Source organism: Podarcis vaucheri (assembly GCF_965113315.1).
Source record: "Podarcis vaucheri genome assembly, chromosome: 8".
Classification (NCBI taxonomy): domain Eukaryota; kingdom Metazoa; phylum Chordata; class Lepidosauria; order Squamata; family Lacertidae; genus Podarcis; species Podarcis vaucheri.
Window position 1 is genome coordinate 95195928 of NC_138766.1, and position 21150 is coordinate 95217077.

The 21150-nt window shown below is 60.4% G+C and overlaps 1 protein-coding gene across 24 annotated transcripts in view; it reads left to right on the plus strand.

Moving 5' to 3' along the window:
• PLEC (plectin) overlaps positions 1-21150 on the plus strand; it is a 118469-nt gene that overhangs the window by 77826 nt on the left and 19493 nt on the right. For 12 of the 24 annotated variants that reach the window (XM_082235369.1, XM_082235372.1, XM_082235365.1 and 9 more), the window contains 19 exons: positions 4642-4703; positions 5732-5746; positions 6253-6342; positions 8632-8709; positions 8834-8926; positions 11086-11252; positions 13816-13931; positions 14066-14172; positions 14261-14380; positions 15146-15241; positions 16165-16292; positions 16715-16808; positions 16927-17081; positions 17444-17753; positions 18326-18403; positions 19197-19358; positions 19449-19553; positions 19839-19934; positions 20137-20262. In XM_082235369.1, the coding sequence (XP_082091495.1) occupies positions 4642-4703; positions 5732-5746; positions 6253-6342; positions 8632-8709; positions 8834-8926; positions 11086-11252; positions 13816-13931; positions 14066-14172; positions 14261-14380; positions 15146-15241; positions 16165-16292; positions 16715-16808; positions 16927-17081; positions 17444-17753; positions 18326-18403; positions 19197-19358; positions 19449-19553; positions 19839-19934; positions 20137-20262 (2198 nt within the window). Of the gene's footprint in view, positions 1-2190; positions 2427-4641; positions 4704-5731; positions 5747-6252; positions 6343-8631; positions 8710-8833; positions 8927-11085; positions 11253-13815; positions 13932-14065; positions 14173-14260; positions 14381-15145; positions 15242-16164; positions 16293-16458; positions 16590-16714; positions 16809-16926; positions 17082-17443; positions 17754-18325; positions 18404-19196; positions 19359-19448; positions 19554-19838; positions 19935-20136; positions 20263-21150 lie in introns of those variants that run through there. The other 12 variants (XM_082235371.1, XM_082235367.1, XM_082235356.1 and 9 more) reach the window with 4 other exon arrangements.

The window sequence follows — 21150 nt, forward strand, 5'->3', positions numbered from 1 at the left end:
CTGCTGCCGGCCAGACTCGCCTTCCTTGGAGGCTTATAAGCAAAGGTTACGTTCTTTATCTGCGATTCCTGCATTTGCAGGAGGCTGGAATAGATTACTCTTGGGGAATCTGTGGCCACTCTTGATTCCCTCCAGGGCCTCTGGTCAGATTCTGATGCTCTTCTACGGAAGCTTCCTGGAGAGCCCTGCCCCAGTGCTGGTCCAAAGGGGATGAAGGCCTGGAGCCAAAAGTCCCCTGATTTCTCCATGTGCCACACTTGGGGGGGGGGCTGCCCTGCTCCCTGTTTGAGAGCGAAGGAGGGGCCCAAAAATGTCCCGATGGAGGAGCCCCTTGGTGCTGGAGGCTGGCGAGTCCTGGCTTGTGGTCGGGCCCTGTTCCCCTCTCTCCCTGAGGCCTTGTTTGTTCTGCCCTTCCTTCTCCTGGGTTTGCCCAGGGAGGGGCAGCTGTGGGGTGGAGGGAACCACAGGGAGGAGCAGCGCAAACAGCTAACTGCCTCCTGCCTGTTTCCTCTTTTGCCCCCAGGAGAGCCTTTCTCTCTCCCCCCCCCCAATTCCTTAGCCACTGTGTCCCCTGCCTATGGGGTGCTGCTACTGCTGCTGGTGGTGTGACTCAGTGTGGGCCTTGGCACCAGGGCAGGATGTGAGCAGCGCCCCCACGTCCTCTGGCGTCAGAGTGCAGGCCGCTGGCCCAGATGTGTTGGCTGCGGCGGCAGCAGCTGGAACTTCTCTGTGGTTTCGAAACTGTTGTGCTGCACATTCCTCTGGTGCGCTGGGACCCAGCCCAGTTCTGCTTCTGGGGAGCCAGGCGGGGCCTGGGCCTGGCTGTCCTGGAATGTGCTCCTGGGGCCAGGGCGGGGCGGGGCGGGGGGGGGGGGCAGCCACTGGAGCAGCCGCCTCTGCAGACTTTGCCCTGGGTGTCTCTCTGCTCCCAGCTGCACCGTTGGTGGGGTGGGGTGGCACCCAGTGGCCTTCTCCAGACTCTTCCCTCAAGGGGGGGGGGGATCTGAGGAACCACTGGGGAGGATGAAGGTGCTGCCCCCCCCCGGCCCCTGAGATGTGCATGGGGTTCTTGCTCCTTCCCTTGCACCTTGGGCAAGGTTTAGCCCCCTCCTCCCTGCCCACACCTGACCGGGTGCCTCCCGGTGTGAGCAGAGGGGTCCTTGGGAGGGTTGGCGCACGAACACCCCCGCAGCCCCGTGGCCATTAGTTGGGCGTTGCCCCACTAGCAGGGTGAGTCACAGCCCAGCCTCGTGCCAGCCTGGTGCCTTCCCCCCGGGCAAGCTCCAATGCTGTGCCCACGCTTCCAGACTCTGGGCCTGTCAGGATGGCGGAGTGGCCCTGGGAGACAGCAGCAGGGTGTGTGTGGGGGGGGGGTGCCAGCGATGGCCTCCTGGGCATTGGGAGCCCTGCCTTCTTCCTCTGAGTCTGCTGGCAGCAACCTTCTTCCCTGGTGCTAGGAAGACCCGGCCACACCCCAGGCTCTGGCTGACCCAGGTGGTGCCCTTTCTGCAGGTCCCTTGGGGGCAGCATCTCATTGTCTCTCCGCACCAGCCCTGGGAGGTGGGCTAGCCAGAGAGAAGGGTTTCCCCCAAGGCTACCCAGCAAGTGGAGATTCGAACCCAGACCACAACACACTGCCCACCATGACCCTTTCCCCTGCTCCTGCCCTCAGTGGAACAGACAACCTTGAGAGGTGCTGAACTTTCATTCATTGGAGGAACTAGATGGGATGTCCACCTGCCCTGGATTATTTAGCTGTGATTCTGGCATTGCAGGGGGTTGGACTAGATGGCCTCTGGGCTCCCTTCCAACTCCACAGTTCTGTGATTCTGCTGGCCTGCCTGCATCAGATCAGGGAGTGGAGCTGGCTGGGAGTCTTCAAAGGGACCATGAATGAAAATGGTGATAGAAGTTCTTCCTTTGGGTATACTCTGGGTGGAAACAGGAGCGCTGTGTGGAAGCAGAGGGGGCCTGATCCCCTTTTTCTGCTCGCCTTGCTGGGTGCAAGGCGAGCTCTTCTTTCAGGCCTCTGCTGCAGGCTGGCCAGGAAGCGGTTAAGTTTTCAGGAAGCCCTCTGGGCAGAGCTGAGGTTTCCTGCCGGGCTGGGCTGGGCAGAGCAGGGGAAGCCCAGTCCCCTCCCTGGAGAGAGGGGTGGGCAGGGCTCAGGGGAGGCGCTGAGGGCTGGGGCAGGGCTCAGGCAGTTGCTGGCGGCAGCATCTAGATGCTGCCAGGAGCAGAGTCTGTTTGGTTCAGCGCCTTGTGCCCGGAGCCTGTGCCCACAGCCGCTGCCCCCACCATGTCCCGGCAGAGGCTGCGCAGCCGAGAGGTGGCCGATGGGCCCCCCCTCTCCCCAGGGCTGGCCGACCAGAGCAACTCGGAGGAGAACTTGTACAAGGCAGTCCTCAGGGCATCGGAGGGCAAGAAAGGTACTGGGTGGGTGCGCTGGAGGGGTTAATGCTGCCCCACCTGGGACAGAGATGGGGATGGGTGGGGCATTTTGCATTTCCCCACAGCTTCCTTCCTTCCTTCCCTCCCTCTGGGCACAGCGGGGCCTGCGCTATGGGGAAGTGGGAGGCTCTGGTTGGGATAAAGGTCCAAGAAGGGTTGTGGCTGCCGCTGGGCTGCGTCTTTGTGTGTTCCTGCACAGGCACCGCATGGTAGGGCAGCTTTGCTCCTGCAGGTGCCCTCACCTTGGCAGGGGTTCTGGGGCTTGGGGTGCTGGCGAGGTGCTCCTGAAAGGCACTCCAGGTGTCCCTGGGCTCAGTCAGTTGGCTGCTTTTCCTGAGGCCCTCGGTGTGTTGGGGGCCCCCTAAGCCTGGCACAGCTGGGTCTCCTGGGGTGGCTGTGCTGTGTGTGCCCACCTGGAGTCGGGGCTGTGGCTGCTTTTTTGCTGTCAGACTTGGGTGAGCTTGCCACCTTTTAGTGGGGCCCCTGTGCCTTTAACAGGCAGAAATTAAACAGGTTAGGCTTTCCGCCCCTCTGCAGATTTGCGCCTGTTGACTCTCCACCAGCCCCCGGAAATCCAGGTGTGAGGGGATATTCCAGGAGAGCTTCCTTGCCCAGCCCCTTAGGAGGCTGTGGGTTGCCAGCCAGGAGTGGGGGGCAGCAGCACATGAGGCCTTGGGGTGGGGTGGGCACTCCCCACACATTCCCTGTCGGGTGGGGAGGGGCTGGCCCTGATCTTCCAGGGCTCCTGGCTGCTCGGCTTCTGCTGGGCAAATCCCAGCCTGCAGGAGCCGGAGGAGGAGGAAGGGAGCGAGACACAACAAGCCAGCCCCTGGTCTGCCCCGGAAGCCATGGCAACCGGTCACATGGGGGCTGAGCCATGGCCCGGCCCAGGCGCAGGGGGTGGCTGAGGGGTCCCCAGGGGGCAGAGAGGGGCACCCAGTGACCACTTAGCTAGATTTCTGGCCCAGGTGGCATCCTGTTCCAGGCAAGGCACACCCTCCCCAGGGAATCCTGTCTTAGAGTCATGGAACCGTGGATGGCAAGGGACCTCAGGGGTCATCTAGTCCAACCCCCTGTCCGAGGGCACCGTGGGGCTGAGGCAGACTGTGCTCACACCAAGTTTGGGCAGAGGAGCCATGACTCTTTCTGCCACCTCTTACAGGACAGGGTCTTTCCAGGAGGGTGGGGTTTTTTTTGGGTGCTCTCTTCCCTTTCCACCTGTGCAGCTGGATTCCTTTCTCCCTGGGTGCCCCATTGTTGTCACGGGGGGGGGGGGCACTCCTCCTGATTGCTGTGGCCTCTTTGGGCTTCCGGTGGCCCATGAATGTGGCCCTAGCCATGGACTTGGGTGACTGGACGGGGACTATAGCCAGACCCATGGGAGGTGGACCTGTTGGTGGCACTTCACTGGGACCCCCCCATGCCCTCGTGGGGTGCTGGTTTGGAGGGGTCCCAAGCGCCAGGGGGAAGGACTCTGGCCCAGCAAAGCCCCCCAGGCCTGGCTCCCGGTGTGCAACTGGCCGGAGGAGGAGGGGCTGTGGTGGCGAAAGCGGAGGGCACAGAGCAAGCGCAGGACTTTGGAAAGCTGGTATCACCGGATAAAGTTCATCAGTTTTGTTGCCTTAATTAGTTTTAATTGGATTTTGAATACACGTGCGGTTAATTGTCGTTGCTTCGCATTTTATTGTGTTATTATCTTCCTTCGCGGGTCATGCAAACTGCTATTCTGGATAATCCTTTTTCAAGGACAGGGTGGGGGGCACTGGGCATGAGCTTATGGGACTGAGGGGGCAGTGGATCCCAAAAGTTTGGGGGTCAGGGGGTGCAGATGACCCTGAACTGTGGACCTGATGGTCTGAGGGGAGGGCAGCTTCCTCTGTGCGTGTAGTGGGATGGCCTTTGTGGGAGGGGCCGGGGAGCCTCTTTTTCTCTTGCTGGGGGCCTTGGCTTTTGTGCCAGGCCTGCTAAGGGTGATGGTGCAAGGGCTGGCACCCGGTTCCTGAGTCACTCTTGCATTTCCTTCCTGTTGCATTGGGTGAATCACCTCCCTGCGCCTGGTGGTGATTCTGGCTACGACTGCCGCCGCCGCCTCCCCCCTCCGCAATTTCCTTCCTGGAGGTGGGGGCTGCCCCCAAACTCTCTGAGCTGCTCCCTCCAGCCCCTTGACTCACGTCCGCCTCTCCTCTCTTGCAGACGAACGGGATCGGGTCCAGAAGAAAACCTTCACCAAATGGGTCAACAAACACCTTATCAAGGTAAGGGCTGGGGACACCTTCCCCTGCACCCCCCCCAATAAAAATCCCTGGGAGATGGCTGGCCAGGCTGGGAGCCTCTCAGGGCTGCCAAGCGAGAGAGAAATATATTCCAACTAAATGAATCTGAGGACACTCTGGCTGGGGGGGGGGCAGCCTTTGGGTGGGTGAAGACCCAGCTTTGCCAAGGACAGGGGGGGGGGGCTGGTTGAAGGTTGCCTCTTTCTCTTCCCTCCCCCACTCCCCTGGCAGACAACCATCCCATTCTGGATCTGACACGCCCCATATTTCCTTCCCCTGTGGTGGAAAGAACACCCCCCCAACCCGCTTCACTTCTGAATGGGTCTATTATCTCTGTGGTTGTGGGGCGTGGTCTGCCCCCCCCCCCGCCCAGTCCTGTGACTCCTGTTGCCAGAGGTGCCCACAGAACTGTAGGATTGTCCAACTGGGAGGAACCCCAAGGCTCATCTAGTCCAGCCCCCCTGCAATGCAGGAATCACAGTCACTTGGGGGGGGGGGGCTGGGCTGTCCTCCTCCTTCCTTTGGGGCTGCAGGCCCCATGGCCCCCAACACCCAAACCCTCCAGTGTCTTGCCAGCCAGTGGCACCTGGGGGGCAGCCCTATTCCCGGAAGGGACTCCTTTGCTTTGAAACCTTGGCAATATCAGCAACATGCTCTGACCAGCTGAGCTGAGCTGACCATCAATTTCAATGGGTCTCCTCTGAGTAAAAGCTGAATGCCTTCATTGGGGTGGGGGCTCTTCTCTCCACCACCGGCAGCCTCATGAGAGGTAGAAACCTGCCCGGTGGGACCCGGATGCCCCTGCCAGGCCTGGTGGGGGCAAGGGCTGGGATGCCCAGTGTGAACCCACCAGTGCCAGGCACCCTGCAGGTTCCGTCCCCTGGCATGCTGTGCCCCCTGTGCTCTCTCTGGGGCTGTTTCCTCTTCTTCCTAACCTCTTTCTCTCTCTTCCTGCCTCCTCTCCTCCTCCTCTTCCTCCTCCTCCTCTTCTTCCTCCTTCCTGGCAACAGCACTGGCGAGCAGAGGTAGGTGCCCAGGAGGTGCCCAGGGCTCTGTCTTGCTTTCTCCTCCTTTCTCTCCATATTTCCTTCTGCTCTGTCCATCCAAACACCCAAAGGTGCCTCGTGGAGAGTCAGGCAGCCGGCCGGTGACTCCCTGGCCTTTCAGGGGACTTTCCTGTTTCCGGGGGGGGGGGGGCTCCCACAGCTTCCCTGCTTCTGAACTGCAGCCCCCACCCTTGCCCTGTGCTCCCCCCAGGTGGCGGCTGCTGCCAGGAGGGTCTGCAGAACTAGAGATCTGCTTGGAGGCCCCTAAGAGTGGAGAGGGGATCCCTTTTGGGTCAAACATTTTAAGGTTGGCCAGGCCTGGGGGTGGGGGCTCCGTTCAGGATGGGATCAGTGCCCCCTGTGTGGTCGGGGCCTGGGATCCCTAGTTTCAGGCCTTGCCCTTTGCTTGCTGGTGGTAAATGGATGGGAGGGGGGGCTGGCTGGCTCCCCCCTGCCGGTCCTGACTCTCTCTTTGCCCCTTCCAGGCCCATCGCCACGTCAACGACCTCTACGAAGACCTCCGCGATGGGCACAACCTCATCTCCCTCCTGGAGGTGCTCTCAGGAGATACTCTGGTACGTAGAATCCTCACCCCCGGGGGGACTGGCTGCTCCCCCTGTACCCCCAGATAGCAGGAAAGCAAGTCTGGCCAACAAGGCCCCCTCCGAACACTGCACTGCCCCCCAACTCCTGCTGCCTCCCCCCAGAGTGTTTTAGCCCCCTCCTCTCCTGCCTGCTCCCCACCCCCCCTTCCCATTGCCCTCCTGCTTGGGGCTCCCCCTCCCAGACCCCCCCGGTCCATCTCCCTGCTGAGCCTGGAGTTGCCAGCTCCCGGGCAGACATTTTTTTTTGGGGGGGGAATATCCCCCCATCCAGTGCTCTGTGCCTGCCAACTCCATTTTGCAGCCCACCTGATTCTGAGAGTCCAGCTCTTTCTTTAAAAAAACGAGAGAAGCATTTGGGGGGGGGCAGGAAGGGGGCTTCTTTGCTCTTGCCCAGCTGCTTCCCCCCATCTTCCTTTTAAAAAAACATAATTTGCATTTGATTTTACTAATGTAAAGATACAGCAATACCAAATACATGTCCATATTTAGAGATTTCTTGGAATCTCCAGCCTTGCCTCCATCCTGGGCCCTATGGGTAACATTTTCAGCTGCATATTATTTCATAATCCATATTTTACAATTGTCCGTAGTAATTGTTACGTTACAAGTGTTGTTTGAATCCTGCTAATGTTTTCATCTGCTTGCAGGGGTCTCCTAAATACGCCCCCCCAATCTTCCAGTCCTCTGCCCACAGTCCGTCTGTGCCCCAATTGCAGGGGGGAGGGTTGCCCTAGAGAAGCCTTGGTGAATGGCAGCAAGTGTGGGGCACAGGCAGGCAGAGAGCCCTGGGGCCGCCCAAGACCTACCCAGAATCTCTTTGGGGTTCAGAGCACCCACCCCACCTCCCACAACTCCAGAGGTCCAGAGAGTTAGTTTGAGGAGGCGTCGCCCACCTTTTGCCCCAGGAACTTTGCAGCGCAACGCTGGGTGCCCGCCCTGCCTGGGAATAACAGCTGCTCACCTGCCGCTCTCGTCTTCGGTTGCTCCCCCCGCCTCCCCCCTCTGTCTATGCGCTCTAACACCGTAACTCTTGTGCGCTGCACGGGGGTCTCTCTCTGTCTCTCTCTCTCTCTCTCTCTCTGCTGCCTGCTCTGTTTGTCTCTCCTCCGGGCGGGACTCTGCCTTCTGACTGCTGCCCTTTGGCCTCTGCCCCCCTCTTTGCTCGGCTCCCACCTGCCGCCGCCCCGTAGCCCAGAGAGCGCGACGTGATCCGGAACTTGCGGTTGGTGAGTGGTTCTGCTCTGCCCCCCCTTGTCGCTTTCTGCATGGCATTGCACCCGCCACCCACACGCCTGCCCTGGGCTGAGCTGCAGGGGTGGGTGCCAAGGAGACCCCTCTCCCTCTCGCTGGCGCAGATGTGCTGTTGCTCCCGGCTCTCCCAAGGCGAGCTCTGCCTGGCACACGGCCAGAGGTGCCACCTCCCAGGGGCTGAGCTCTTTGGGGGCCCGCAATATTTTGGGGGCTCCCCAATGCTCAAAAGCGGTGGAGGAAGAGCTCTTGGCCATTGAAACGATGCAGCCCCCCATTCATCTCTGCTCCTGGCCCCGCCCAACATCCTGGTGGCGCCCCCTCCATTCTCCCTTGGAAGTGGGTGCCTCTGCCCATGGCTAGCTAATGCCAGGCCTGGATGGAGGGGGAAGTTGTCCCCTGGCCACCAGCCATGTGGCTATTGAAGGAGTTAGCCTTCCTTGGTGCCCATGGTTATGGGCATCAGGGTGCTAAATGGGAGGGAGAAGAGGGCCAGTGAAGGGGGTGGGCCAGGGAAGATCCCAGCAAGCCATTCCCCAGCCCCCCAGGTTTGGCTTCAGCCGGGCCTTGGCGGGGGCAGGATCTGCACTTGCAAAGAAGGAAGAGGCCTTCTCTGTGTCTGCATCCTGCCTCTTCTCCTTGTGCCAGCCCCATAGCTGGGCAAGGGTAGGGGGTTCCTCAGATGGGCCAGTGTGTGGCGCAGGAAGCACGCCAGGAAGGGGAGGGGAGGAGGCGGATGACAGAAGCCTTTACACTGGCTCTGCCTGAAGGTGTCCGGTGGGGGGGGGGAGGGGGGAGCATTTCCTGGACATTGTTTTCTGACTTGCGTCTGGCAGGAAGGATTTGGGGGCTGGCCTCCCCCTTCTTTCCTCCTGCTGGGCTGGAATCCTCTGCTGGGGAGGCTTGTTTGGACCAGGGCAGGGGTGTTTTTTTTTTGGGGGGGGGTCACTGCACCCAGATGTGGAGCCTGGCAGGGCAGAGACATTGACTTCCCTCCCGCTCTCCCCGCAGCCCCGCGAAAAGGGCCGGATGCGGTTCCACAAGCTCCAGAATGTGCAGATTGCCCTGGATTACCTGAAGCACCGGCAGGTGAGACCCGGGAGCTGGTGAAGGGGCTGGGGGTCAGGGAGGGAGGGAGTCTGGCCTGGCCTGCCTTGAGGGGTCGGGGTGGCTGGAGCCCCCCTGATAATTGGCGTGATGTGCCATTTCCCAGGTGAAGCTGGTCAATATCCGGAACGATGACATTGCGGACGGAAACCCCAAGCTGACGCTGGGCCTCATCTGGACCATCATCCTCCACTTCCAGGTGAGTGGGGAGGGGAGCCTGCTGTGGGGGGGGGCACTGAGGGGACACTGAGCGCGGCATGGGAAAGGGGCCTGGGCACAGCTATGCCAGAGCTGCCTGCCTTGTGGTGGCCCCGGAGGCCTGCCAGCCAGCGACCGGTCTTGTCAAATGCAAGACGGTTCTTTTAAAATTAGATTCAGAAGCAATACAAAGGCAAGCGGCTGAGAAGATTGCAGATTTTATTCTGAACAGCAGGTAAAATATACATTACCAAGCAGCACTTCAATCTGCCACTGGGAAGCTCAAAAGAAGTGGCAAAGTGACCCCCCCCCGATAGTCTTCCTTTGCCCAACCCTCTGGCCACGAGTCTGTGACCAGCTTCTCACTGCCGTGCTCAAAAACTAGATATTTGAGAGATGCCGTGCCCTGTTGGGGCCAGGGCAGGTTTGGCTAGGAGCTCTTCTACATCAAAGACCAAAAGGCAGGGCACACATCAAAGGCTTTCACTGACCAGTGCCGTTTGCCAACAGACCACACATCAAAGACACTTTTTTTACAAGGGATAGAGAAAGTAAGAAAACATAGATAACCGGAGCCAGGAAGAGTTGAGCCTGTCAGTTCACTATCTCCTCAAAATCACAACAATCTTCTGGAATAGGTTCCCCATACTCTTCATTCCATGCCAGGGCAGGGCAGGGCAGGGAGGGTGTTCTGAGGGGAAGGGAAGGGAAGGGAATAAAAATAAAAGTAATAAATAATAAATTTTATTTATACCCCGCCCTCCCCGGCCAGATCTGGGCTCAGGGCAGCTAACACCAATAAAATCACAGTAAGAACATAATAGGGGAAAAGAAAAAAACACCAATTTAAAATACAAGTTAAAATGCAATTTAAAACGCAGCCTCATTTTAACAGTAGCCAATAGATCCAGGTGCAGAATCCCCTCCCCAGCTCCTGCCTCTTGGCTTGTTGGTCATCCAGATCTCGGACAAACCAGTCAAACCGATCAGTCACATGGAGCTCCAGAGAAGAGTCCAGGCTGAGTTGTGGCCCAGCCCCACAGTTCAGCCCTGCCCCCCCCCCCGGCTCAGGGAGCTGCTCCACCTCGTGGGCTGGGTCCCCTCATGAGACGGAAGACAAGGGGCAGTGGGGGGCAGTGGTGAGAGGGCCATACGAGGACCTGGGAGAGCGGCGTTTGAATCCCCACTGGGTGATGCAGATCACAGGGTGACCTTGGGCCGGTCGCTGCCTCTCCGCCTGCCCTGCAGGCGTGTTCTGGGAATTCAATGAGCAGGATTAAACCGTTCTCTGCCGCCTTGATCTTCTTGGAAGCAAAGATGAGGTGTAACTGGAGCAAAACAGTGAATTGTGGGAGTTTGGGAGGATAGGAGAGGCTTTGCCTGGGGGGCACGGCAATGGAGGGCTCTGCTGGAAAGGCCCCCTCCCTCGCTGCCTCCTTTCTCCCCCCCCCATTCTTTTATGCAGTGAGGGTGCATAGAAGGAGACCTGGGAGAGAGGCTCTCGCCTTGTGCAGGGGGAGGGGCACCCTGAGGTGCTGCTGGGGGGGGAGGCGCACTCTGGGTGGGGCTGCTGCTGTGCGCTGTGGTTGCAGCAGGAGAGGAGTCTGTGGCTGGCTGGCCCTGACTCACCCCTTGCTCCAGGACACACAGATTTTCCAGGGCTAGACGCTGATGCAACCACCTTGGCTTGTGCGCCAGAGAAGGGGGGGCGTGGGGAGAAGGGAGGGGGGCACGTGCCTCTTGGGGGACCCAGTGGGCACCCCTCTCTGCATCTGGTACATGGCAGCCACTGTGAGAACAGGATGCTGCCTTGATCCAGCCACATAAGGACACCATCAGAGCTTGCTGGATGAGACCCGAGGGGCCCCCTCTAGCCCAGCCCCCTGTCCCCACAGGGGCCAACCAGATGCCCTTCTGGCTCAGAAGGCAGGCAGGATGCCCAGGGGAGAAGGTGCCCACCCTCCCTCTGCTCTGCTTCGCTGCCCGATGCCCGTTTGGCTCTTGATGCCCCTGCCCCGAACACACCTATCCATTCCTCCTCCTCAGCCCCCTTGGCATGGGCAGTGGGGCTGCCGTGGGTTTTGCTGCAGAACGATGCTGGCCCTGGGTGCCCCCCATTTGTGCCCCCCCAGCTCACCCCTCGGCTTCCCTCGCCCGCAGATCTCGGACATCCAGGTGAGCGGCCAGTCGGAGGACATGACGGCCAAGGAGAAGCTGCTGCTGTGGTCCCAGCGGATGGTCGAGGGCTACCAGGGCCTGCGCTGCGACAACTTCACCACCAGCTGGCGAGACGGGCGCCTCTTCAACGCCATCATCCACCGCCACAAGTAAGGGGGGTCTGCAGGAGGTTTTTTTTTAAAAAAAATCAAACGCAAATCTGGATGCAGGGAAAGTAGGATATACGCCAAGTGTCTCAGTGCTGTTCGTCCGATGACTCACAGGCAGCCCAGCCCTCCATCGAGGGAGACCCTGTGGGTTTGGGGTTTGGTGGAGGGGCGGAAAAGGAGGGGAAGTGAGACACCGCCGTGAAGGGGGGGGGTCAGAGGGACGAAATGGGGAAGGAGATCTGGGGAGGCAGCGGAGGAAAGGGAAAGCAATCCCCACACGCCCCACATTTCCTGCTGCCCCAAACATCCTTTCTCTTCAGAAAGGTGCTTGAAGGTTGAGAGTAGAAAGGAGGGGGCCAGCACGCATTTTTCCTAGCCCCCCAATTCCCTTCCATCCCTGCAACTAGAGTCTCAGCCGGCCTGACTCTGGCTCTCGGTGGTCTGCCAGGGGCATAATGGCCCCCTCTGCTGCTTCTCCCTCTGGGTGAGCCCTGGGCCTCCATGCAGAGCAGCGCAGGACTGCAGCCCCTGCTCTCCCGCTCTGCCCCATCTCCTCCTCCTGCCCCCCCACCTTCCTCTCCCCCCCCCATGAGAGCTTGCCTGCACCCACTTGGCTGGGCTTGTTTGCTCAGAGGCTGCCTGCAGCAGGGAGAAGTGCTGGCACCCGCCACGCACGGGGGGGGGGCTGCTGTCTTCCTGCACCTTCTGTGCTCCCCTTCTCCCCCCTCTCCGGGTCCCCAAGACCTGTGGGGCACATCTCTCCCCCCGCCCCAGCCCCTGCCTGGAAGAGTGTGGGTCCTTCAGGGAGAAGGTTGTTGGCAGAGCAGTCCTGGCGGTGGGCCGGATGGCAATGGCGGATCTGCAAAGCTGCAACAAGTCTGAGCCTGGTGCACGCCTGCCCCACCTTCCCACACGTGGCTGGGAGCAGGGCGGGGATCCGGCCCACCCTGCCGGCGCGCTCCATTCGGAGCAGGGAGTGCAGTGGGGCCAGAGGCAGCAGACGCCTTTGCTGCTCCCTCCTCCGAGCGCGTGGGCATGAGCGGGCACTCGCGTGGCAAGCGCCGGGCCGGGCGCCGGGGCCTGGTGGGGTCTGGATCCCTGCGGACCAAGGAGGAGCGGGTGGTGATGGTCTGTGAGGAGGTGCCCACTGTGGACTCTGGGCTGCGGGCACAGAGACTGCCGCGCTGCAACGGGGCTGGCGAAGAAGGATGGGCGCTGGCAGGAGGCCGGAACGTCAGCGGCTCCTTGTACTCTGTCCATTCCACGCTGCGGCTCCAGGAAATGTAGGAGGGTCTCCTAGCCCCCCCTCCTAGCCCCCTCCCCTCCCTCTCCTTCCTGTAACTGTGTCGGTTGGGGGCTTCCTCGCCAGCTTCAGGGAGGTGGTCACTGCTCAGTCCCACCCTGACTCTGGCCCTGGGGAATTGGAAGTCCCTTCTCCTAATTGTGATGTTTGGGGGGGGTGTCCTTCCCATGGGATTGCGTGGCTGAGCTTTCTCCTGTGGCTGTTGGTCCCATTTGGGGCTGGCAAGGGGGTGGGGTGGAGGATTTTGGTTTGGTTTTTCTTTTGCCCTCCCCTTTGCCCCATGGCTTGGCTCACTTACCCGAGCACCGCGGGAAGTTTTTTCTGTGCTCTGCCGCCTGGCGTGTGGCGGCTCCTGCTCCTTGACACCTGGCCGGGATTGTTGGGGCTTACCTGGAAGGATACAGCCAGGTGTGATCCTGCCTTGGGCTGGGCTCCTGCTTCTTGCCGGCGCTTGCCTGCCGCTGCTTGCTGCCAGGAGATGCTTCTGAGCTGAGCGGAGGCATCTCCTGCCCCCCCCCGGCTTTGGCCCCAGCACTGAGCAGCCTGTTGCTGCAGTTTGTGGGGAGGGGGCTGGGCCAGGCTTCTAAATTCAGCGTGCCATGATCCTGCCCTGAACAGAGAGCCAGTGTGGTGTAGTGGTGAAGAGCGGTGGACTCGTAATCTGGGGAACCGGGTTCGAGTCTCCGCTCCTCCACCTGCAGCTGCTGGGTGACCTTGGGCCAGTCACACTTCTGTGAAGTCTCTCAGCCCCACTCACCTCACAGAGTGTTTGTTGTGGGGCAGGAAGGGAAAGGAGAATGTGAGCCGCTTTGAGACTCCTTAAAGGGAGTGAAAGGCAGGATATCAAATCCAAACTCTTCTTCTTCTTCTTCTTCTGAACACCCCCCCTTTGGGAAGTTGTTGTTGTACACCCCCAGGAGGCCAAATGCCTGTTTTCCTGTGGGACATCTTCAGCCTTTCCGACGTCCGGGATGCTGCCCCACCAAGGCTCTCCCCAGTCAGATAGATCACTCCCTGCCCTTTTCAATATTTTGTGGGCGATGGGAGTTTGGCCTGTTAGGGATGGGCAGTCCTGAGTGCTGCCAGTTTTCCTGCTGTCAAAATGCCTTTGCTTTGGTGTCCATCGCTGTCCCTTAGATTTCCAAATGTGCTGCTGCCCCCCCAAAGTTGAAAGCCCCTCGAAAGGGTTGGCAGGGCCATCTGGTACCCCCCTGCAATTCAGGAGTGGCAGCTCAGAACCCTCTCCTCTCCCCCCAACAGGCCGATGCTGATTGACATGAACAAAGTCTACCGCCAGACCAATGTGGAGAACCTGGAGCAGGCCTTCTCTGTGGCCGACCACGAGCTGGGAGTGACGCGGCTGCTGGACCCGGAAGGTGCGTAGGGACGCAGGACAATCGTGGGGTTGGGGAGTTGCAACTCAAGGGGAGTGGGCGGCCAAGTGGGCACAGCCTGGCCCCTCTGTGGAGGGCATTTGGGGGCTGACGGCCGCTCTCCTGCCCTCTTGCAGACGTTGACGTTCCTCAGCCCGACGAGAAGTCCATCATTACCTACGTCTCCTCTCTCTACGACGCCATGCCTCGCGTGCCCGACGTGGTGGACGGCGTCCAGGCCAACGTGAGCGGGGGGCATTTGGGGGGCAGAAGAGGCCAGGGGAGGCTTGGGGTTGGGACCCTCCTCTGACATCTCCCTCTCGCCCCTCCAGGAGCTGCAGCTGCGCTGGCAGGAATACTACGAGGTGGTGACGCTGCTCCTCCAATGGATCCGGCACCACACGGTGATCTTTGAGGAGCGCAAGTTCCCCTCCAGCTTTGAGGAGATCGAGGTGAGAGATCCACCTCCCATCTTGGCCCAAGCCCACCTCTCCCACCAAGACTGGGTCCACCTGAGTCCCCCACGGCTCTGCCCCAGTCGCCTGCTTCCAAGCCTGTCCCTCCAGGCTGGGTCTCCTGAGTCAGGGCTGGGCCAGTGGCTCCCCCCCTCGGCTCCCTTCCCCCTTCCCTGGCTGGCACCGGATGAAAGGGCAGGCCGTGCGCTCCCTCCTCCTTGGTCATGAGAGGATCCTGGCGGCTGCCAGCGTGAAGGCAGGCGTGCCCAGGCAGGGTGCCCAGGGGAAGGAGGCCCAGGAGTGCGAGTTTTATGGGCTGCTCTGGCAGAGGTCCAGGGGGCCAGGCTGAGCGCCTCCCAGCAGCATCCGGGTTCCTCTCTGGCCCTGGGCTGCCATGGAATCGAAGGACGGCAGAGTTGGAAGGGACCCTGGGGGTCATCTAGTCCAAACCCCCCCGCAAGGCAGGAACTGCAAGTTAGGAAGCCACTAGAAAAGTGGAACAGGAGGATTGTGGGGAAGAGGCATCTCTCAGCGGCTGGACAGGCAAGAGGTTCCAGGCTCAGACTTGCCTGAACCCCCAGAGAGCCACGGCTGCCAGTCAGTGTGGGCCATAGGGAGCTAAGGGGACCCCAAGGAACGGACCCACTCCTAATGCTCTTTCCTGTGCTGGAGAGGGGCAGTGCCAGCCTTTGCCCACAAGCCCCGGAGAGTCCCACGCTCTGCCCTCCCCCCGCTGACCCCCGTTTCCTCCCCCCACCCCAGATCCTGTGGCGCCAGTTCCTGAAGTTCAAGGAGACGGAGTTGCCCGCCAAGGAGGCCGACAAGAACCGCTCCAAGGCCATCTACCAGTCTCTGGAGGTGAGAGCGCTCTTCTCTCCCTGCCCCATCTTGCTATGGGGCAGGCTGGGGGAAACGCGTGGGGTAGCGCTGGGTGGGGGCTGCGTTGCGATCTGGCCAGTGTGGTGTAGTGGTTCAGAGCGGTAGTCTCCTAATCTGGGGAACCGGGTTCGCGTCTCCGCTCCTCCGCATGCAGCTGCTGGGTAACCTTGGGCCAGTCACACTTCTCTGAAGTCTCTCAGCCCCACTCACCTCACAGAGTGTTTGTTGTGGGGGAGGAAGGGAAAAGAGAATGTTAGCCGCTTTGAGACTCCCTAGGGTAGTGATAAAGCAGGATATCAAATCAAAACTCTTCTTCTTCTTCTCTTCTTTAAAGGGGGGCCTGTTTAGGCCGTGGGGTGGGACAGGTCTAGGTCTTCAGAGGCCAGTCCCCCTACCCCAGCAGTCTGCAGACTCTGAAGCTCTGGGTAAGGAGGGCCCCCAGCACAGTGACATAATAATAATAATAATAATAATAATAATAATAATAATAATAATTATACCCCGCCCTCCTCGGCCAGAGCCTGACTCAGGGCGGCTAACACCAATAAAATCACAGTAAAAACACAATGAGGGGAAAAGAAAAAAAACACAACAGCAGCTGCTTGGCCTGCAGAAGGTCCCAAGTGCACCGGTTGCCCGTGTCTCTCTCTTTGGGCCTGGAGGAGGTGGAGCAATCCTGGCTCTGGACCTGCACCAGGTGGGGTCTGGCTGCCCATGGCCAGCAGGGGAGGTCAGCCCAGGAATGTGGGCACACACGTATAGGCCCCTTGGGGCTCATAGGAGCATAGAGTTGTAGGAAGGGACCCCATGTGTCATCTAGTCCAGCCCCTGCAGTGCAGGCCGCCCAGCGGATTTGCCTTTCCTGTGACCGTTGTCTCCTCGTTTCTCTTGCCCTGGCGCAGCCGTCTGTCCAGTCTGGGCAGTTGAAGGTTCCTCCCGGCTACCACCCTCTGGACGTGGAGAAGGAGTGGGGCAAGCTGCACGTGGCCATCCTGGAGCGGGAGAAGCTTCTGCGCTCCGAGTTCGAGAGGTGGGGCCCTTGGGCTGAGTCCGCCTGCCTGGGGGGCGGAGGCACAGAGAGAGGGTGCCACTCCCTCCCTCCTTCCTTGGTGGGGGGGGGAGGGAGCACGAGAGTCCGGCTGGGTCCCTCCCCCTCCCTCCCTCCCTCTCCCCCCTCCGCCCCAACCGGCTGCCAGCCCAGCCCAGCTTTAATGGGAAACACACGGTTGGTGACTCATCTGCGCCGATCTCTTCAGGAAACGGCACAGCTTGAACCGCAGAGTCCGGCCGGGGAGGCAGCCGCGAGCAGCATCAGGAACAGCTGCTGGTGGGCCCCGGGGCTCCGCTTCTGCTGCGAGGGGGGGGGCTGGGGAGGCCGGTGGGAGATGCCCAGAGGTGGGGGCACAATGCTGGGAGGCGTCTGCGCTGACCTGTCGCCTTTCCCTCCTCCAGGTTGGAGCGCCTGCAGCGCATTGTCAGCAAACTTCAGATGGAGTCGGGTCTCTGCGAGGAGCACCTCAACCAGGCGGACACCCTCCTGCAGTCGGTGAGAGGCCCTTTCTGCGCCCCCCCCCACGTGGGCTGGGCCCCTGCTTGGGCCCCGGACCTTGGGGCGGTCTGCTCTGCAGGGCCGGCTGGTGAGCTGCTTCCCCTTCTCCCCGCAGGACATCCGCCTGCTGGCTGCAGGGAAGGCGCCCCAGAAGTCGGCCGAGATTGAGCGCGACCTGGACAAAGCCGATGCCATGATCCGCCTGCTCTTCAACGATGTGCAGGCGCTCAAGGACGGACGCCACCCGCAAGGGGAGCAGATGTACCGCAGGTCAGCAGCGCTGCTCCTCCTCCGGCCCCCGCGGGGCTTCCTGTGGCCCCCACGGGCCTCTGCTCACTCCATGCTTGCCTGGGCTGCTCTGCAAAAGCCAAGAGCGCCCCCCTGTGCCTGATGGCAGCAGGTGGTAGTGCAGGGCGAACGCTCCTCAGTGCTGTGCCGAGGGGTGTCTGGCCTGAGCAGGGGGTCCCCTCCCCAGAATGTGAAGGCAGGTGCTTAGCGCCCCCTTGTGGCAACTTACACCCAGCATCTAGTCCGCTGAATGCACCCCATTGCTGCTGCTGCTGCTGCCAGGAGGTGCCCCCTGCCAGGCGACTCCCCCGCTGCCCCCACTCACCGCCCCCTTCCTCCCGCAGGGTCTACCGCCTGCACGAGCGCCTGGTGGCCATCCGCACGGAATACAACCTGCGCCTGAAGTCTGGGTCGGCCCCCATCGCCCAGGTCACGGTGCCCGTCACGCAGCGCCCGCGCCAGGAGCTAGACGACGTCACCCTGCGCTACCTGCAGGACCTGCTGGCCTGGGTGGAGGACAACCAGCGGCGCCTGAACGCGGCCGAGTGGGGCGTCGACCTGCCCACTGTGGAGTCTCAGCTGGGCAGCCACCGCGGACTCCACCAGTCCATCGAGGAGTTCCGCGCCAAGATCGAGAGGGCAAGAGTGGATGAGGTGAGGCCCCCCCATTGCCAGCTGCCCTTCCCACGGCACTGCCTGGACTTAGAGTTGAAAGGGACCCCCGAGGGTCTTCTAGTCCAGCCCTCTACAACGCAAGGATTGCAGAAATGGGACCCTGACCCTGTTGCCTATTGTTATCAGGAATAATATTATTGCACCCTCCATAATTGTCCCTCTGAAAGGAGGAAAGTTTTTTTTGGGGTAGGAAGTCCTCTGAAATGTGGGTTTTCCCCTTTTGGTCACCAGGACTGTAAGCTCCGTTCCACTGCTCAGACCAATTCTAGGGGCAGTATCCTTTACCTTGTGCCTCAGCTCTGCTTTGGAGGCAGGGGTGTCTAAGCAGAAGCCAAATAATTCCCCCATGCCTCCCCCCACTTGGTGGGCATGCCGTGCCCAAGGTGCCAGGCAGAGGCAGCTCCCCCTACATTGCCCCCCCCCCCAATTTCACATGCAAAGGGGAGGGGGTTGTGGGGTGGTGCTATGGGCCTGCCCTTGTGTCTGCTGTGTGTCTGCTGCCTGTCCTGGAACTCTCGGCCTTTTTCTTCCTTCCTTCTGCCCCCCCCCAGGCCCAGCTCTCCCCTGGCCCACGAAGTGCCTACCGGGACTGCCTGAACAAGCTGGACTTGCAGTATGCCAAGCTGCTGGTGAGGAGCATGTGGGCTGAGGGCAGGGAGGGGGAGGGGCTGGATCCCAGTCTCTCCAGGGCCTGAAGAGGATCTCCCGTCTCCTCCTGGACTTTGGGCATGATCATCACCTGAGGTGCCTCTTCCACAAGAGAACTTGAGGGCAGTACAAAAGGGCCTTTTCTGCAGTGGCTCCCCACTTGTGGGATGCTCTCCCCAGGGATGAAGCACCTTCACTGCTTCACTGCTTATCTTTAGACCCCAGGCAAAGACATTCCTCTTCTCCCGGGCCTTGGGCTAAATAAGCAGTCCGTGGCCTTTTAAATTGTTGGGAGGGGTTTTTTTAAAAAAAAATATTTTGCATTTTGATGATGTCAACTGCCCTGTGGACTTTGGAAAAAGAGCAGTATATACATTTGCTTAATAATAAGAAATATAATAATAATAATAATAATAATAATAATAATAATAATAATAATAATGGACACGGTTCCTTGTGTGTGCCTGTCATCCAAAATGTGGGTCTTGGCACTCAGAAGAGAAGCCCAATGGGGCTTGTGGGCAGGAGAGCCCAGGCAAACGAAGGAAAGAGGGCAAATCCTTGGGACTCTCCTTGGTGTTGGCCCCTTCTCCCCTCCCTGTTTTTTTGAATGGAATCCCAACATCCTTCCCAGCCTGGAGGATGGGGTGGTGAGGGCAGGCTGCCCCCTTGTGGTGCTGGGACCCCAGAGGGAGGAGGAGGAGGAGAGGGTGCCCCTGTGCGCGTGCAGAGGGAGGCCGGGCGCCTGACCCCGTCCCCGCTGTGCCCTCGCAGAACTCCTCCAAGGCGCGCCTGCGCCACCTCGAGAGCCTCCAGGCGTTTGTGGCGGCTGCCACCAAGGAGCTGATGTGGCTGAACGAGAAGGAGGAGGAAGAGGTCAACTACGACTGGAGCGAGCGCAACAGCAACATGGCCGCCAAGAAGGAGAGCTACTCCGTAAGGCCCCGTCCTCTCGGGGGTGGGGGGTGGTTGGGGGAGCTGCCACCCTTTGCCCTCTGACTGTGCCTTTTCTGCCCCGTCCCCCAGGGCTTGATGCGGGAGCTGGAGCAGCGGGAGCGGAAGATCAAGGAGATCCAGAGCACGGGAGACCGGCTGCTGAGGGAGGAGCACCCGGGCAGGCAGACTGTGGAGGTGAGGCTGGGCGCGCCGCCAGGCAGGATCGGGGCTCGGTGGGGAGCGAGGCTTGCCAACGGGTCCCATGACGCTGCAGCTTGTGATGGCTGTGGTTGCCTCTGCCACGTGGGCCTCACGAGGCCTCGGCGGGGAGCCACACCCTGGCATTATCTCTCCGGGGGGGGTCTCTTGCCCCCCCTCCAATGTCTCACAAGACACAGGGGAGCTGAGCTGGGTGGGTGTGCCCCACCCCACTTTCCTGCCCCAGGGCTGAGCTTCTCTCCCCCCCCCCGTCTTTTCCAGGCCTTCCAGGCTGCCCTGCAGACCCAGTGGAGCTGGATGCTCCAGCTGTGCTGCTGCATTGAGGCCCACCTGAAGGAGAACACCGCCTACTTCCAGGTATCTTGGGCGGGGGGCTGGCCGGGCAGGGCTGGGGCTGGGCTGCTCCCCTTCTCCCCTGCAGCCAGCCAGCTGCCCTCCTGCGGATGCTCCTGGGCCCCCATTGTCCCTGGGGAGGAGGGCGGCACCTCTGGGCTGCTTTCCTCCTGCCAGACGCAGCTGGGCGTCTCCTCACCCGCCTCTCCCTCTGCCTCTCCCCAAGTTCTTCTCCGACGTGAAGGAGGCGGAGGAATTCCTGCGCAAGACCCAGGAGACCATGCGGAAGAAGTTTGTCTGCGACCGCTCCATCACCGTGACGCGCCTGGAGGACTTGCTGCAGGACTCCCTCGTGAGTGCGGCCCCTGTGCACTGTCAAAGGACATTCCCTGGGCTCACTTGGATAGCCAAACAAAGACAGCAGCCGGGAGTATAGAAGCAAAACAGCAGCCAGTAGGCCTGGTCTTTATTCAAGACTCTTGCAACAGGACTTCCATGCGGTGGCCTGGGAGAAGCAGGAAGAAGCCCCCCCAAAAGGGACGCTTCCTCTCTTATAGGTTTTCCCTTTTTCCTATAAACACCTTTGGGGAAGCATCATGCACATAGCATATATACATCATGCATATGTCACAAACCGGGAGGGGTTTCTGGCAGAAACTGGTTCAACCCTCCTTGCCCACCACCAAACACCCATCGAGTGATACAGTAGGAATATTTACAAGTTCCTGGTATTCCCAGTCAGGTCCGAGAACTTAATCCATTCCTGGACGGTCTTCTGTTGTCTGTGGGATGACTACCTGTCTGGCGCCCATTTGCCAGGATGCCAGTGATTTTCTCCCAGGCAAGGAGGCTGCTGAGTATGTGGTCTCAGGCTGGGGGGATCATGGCTGCCCACACCCCAGACTCCCCCCTTGCTAGCCATTTCTTTTCTGAACAGTGGAATGGCGCAAATCTGATACTGGAGCGATTTTGTATGACTTTCTAAAGTTTTCCCATTGAGCCAGTACAGTCATACCTCGGGTTAAATGTGCTTCAGGTTGAGCGCTTTCAGGTTGTGCTCCGCAGCGACCCGGAAGTAACGGGGCACGTTACTTCCGGGTTCCGCCACTCGCGCATGCGCAGAAACGCAAAATGATGTCACGTGCATGTGCGAATCGTGGCATGCACAGACGTTCAGTCGCGGGTTGTGTTCGCTTCTGGATGTGAATGGGACTCCGGAACGGATCCTGTTCGTATCCAG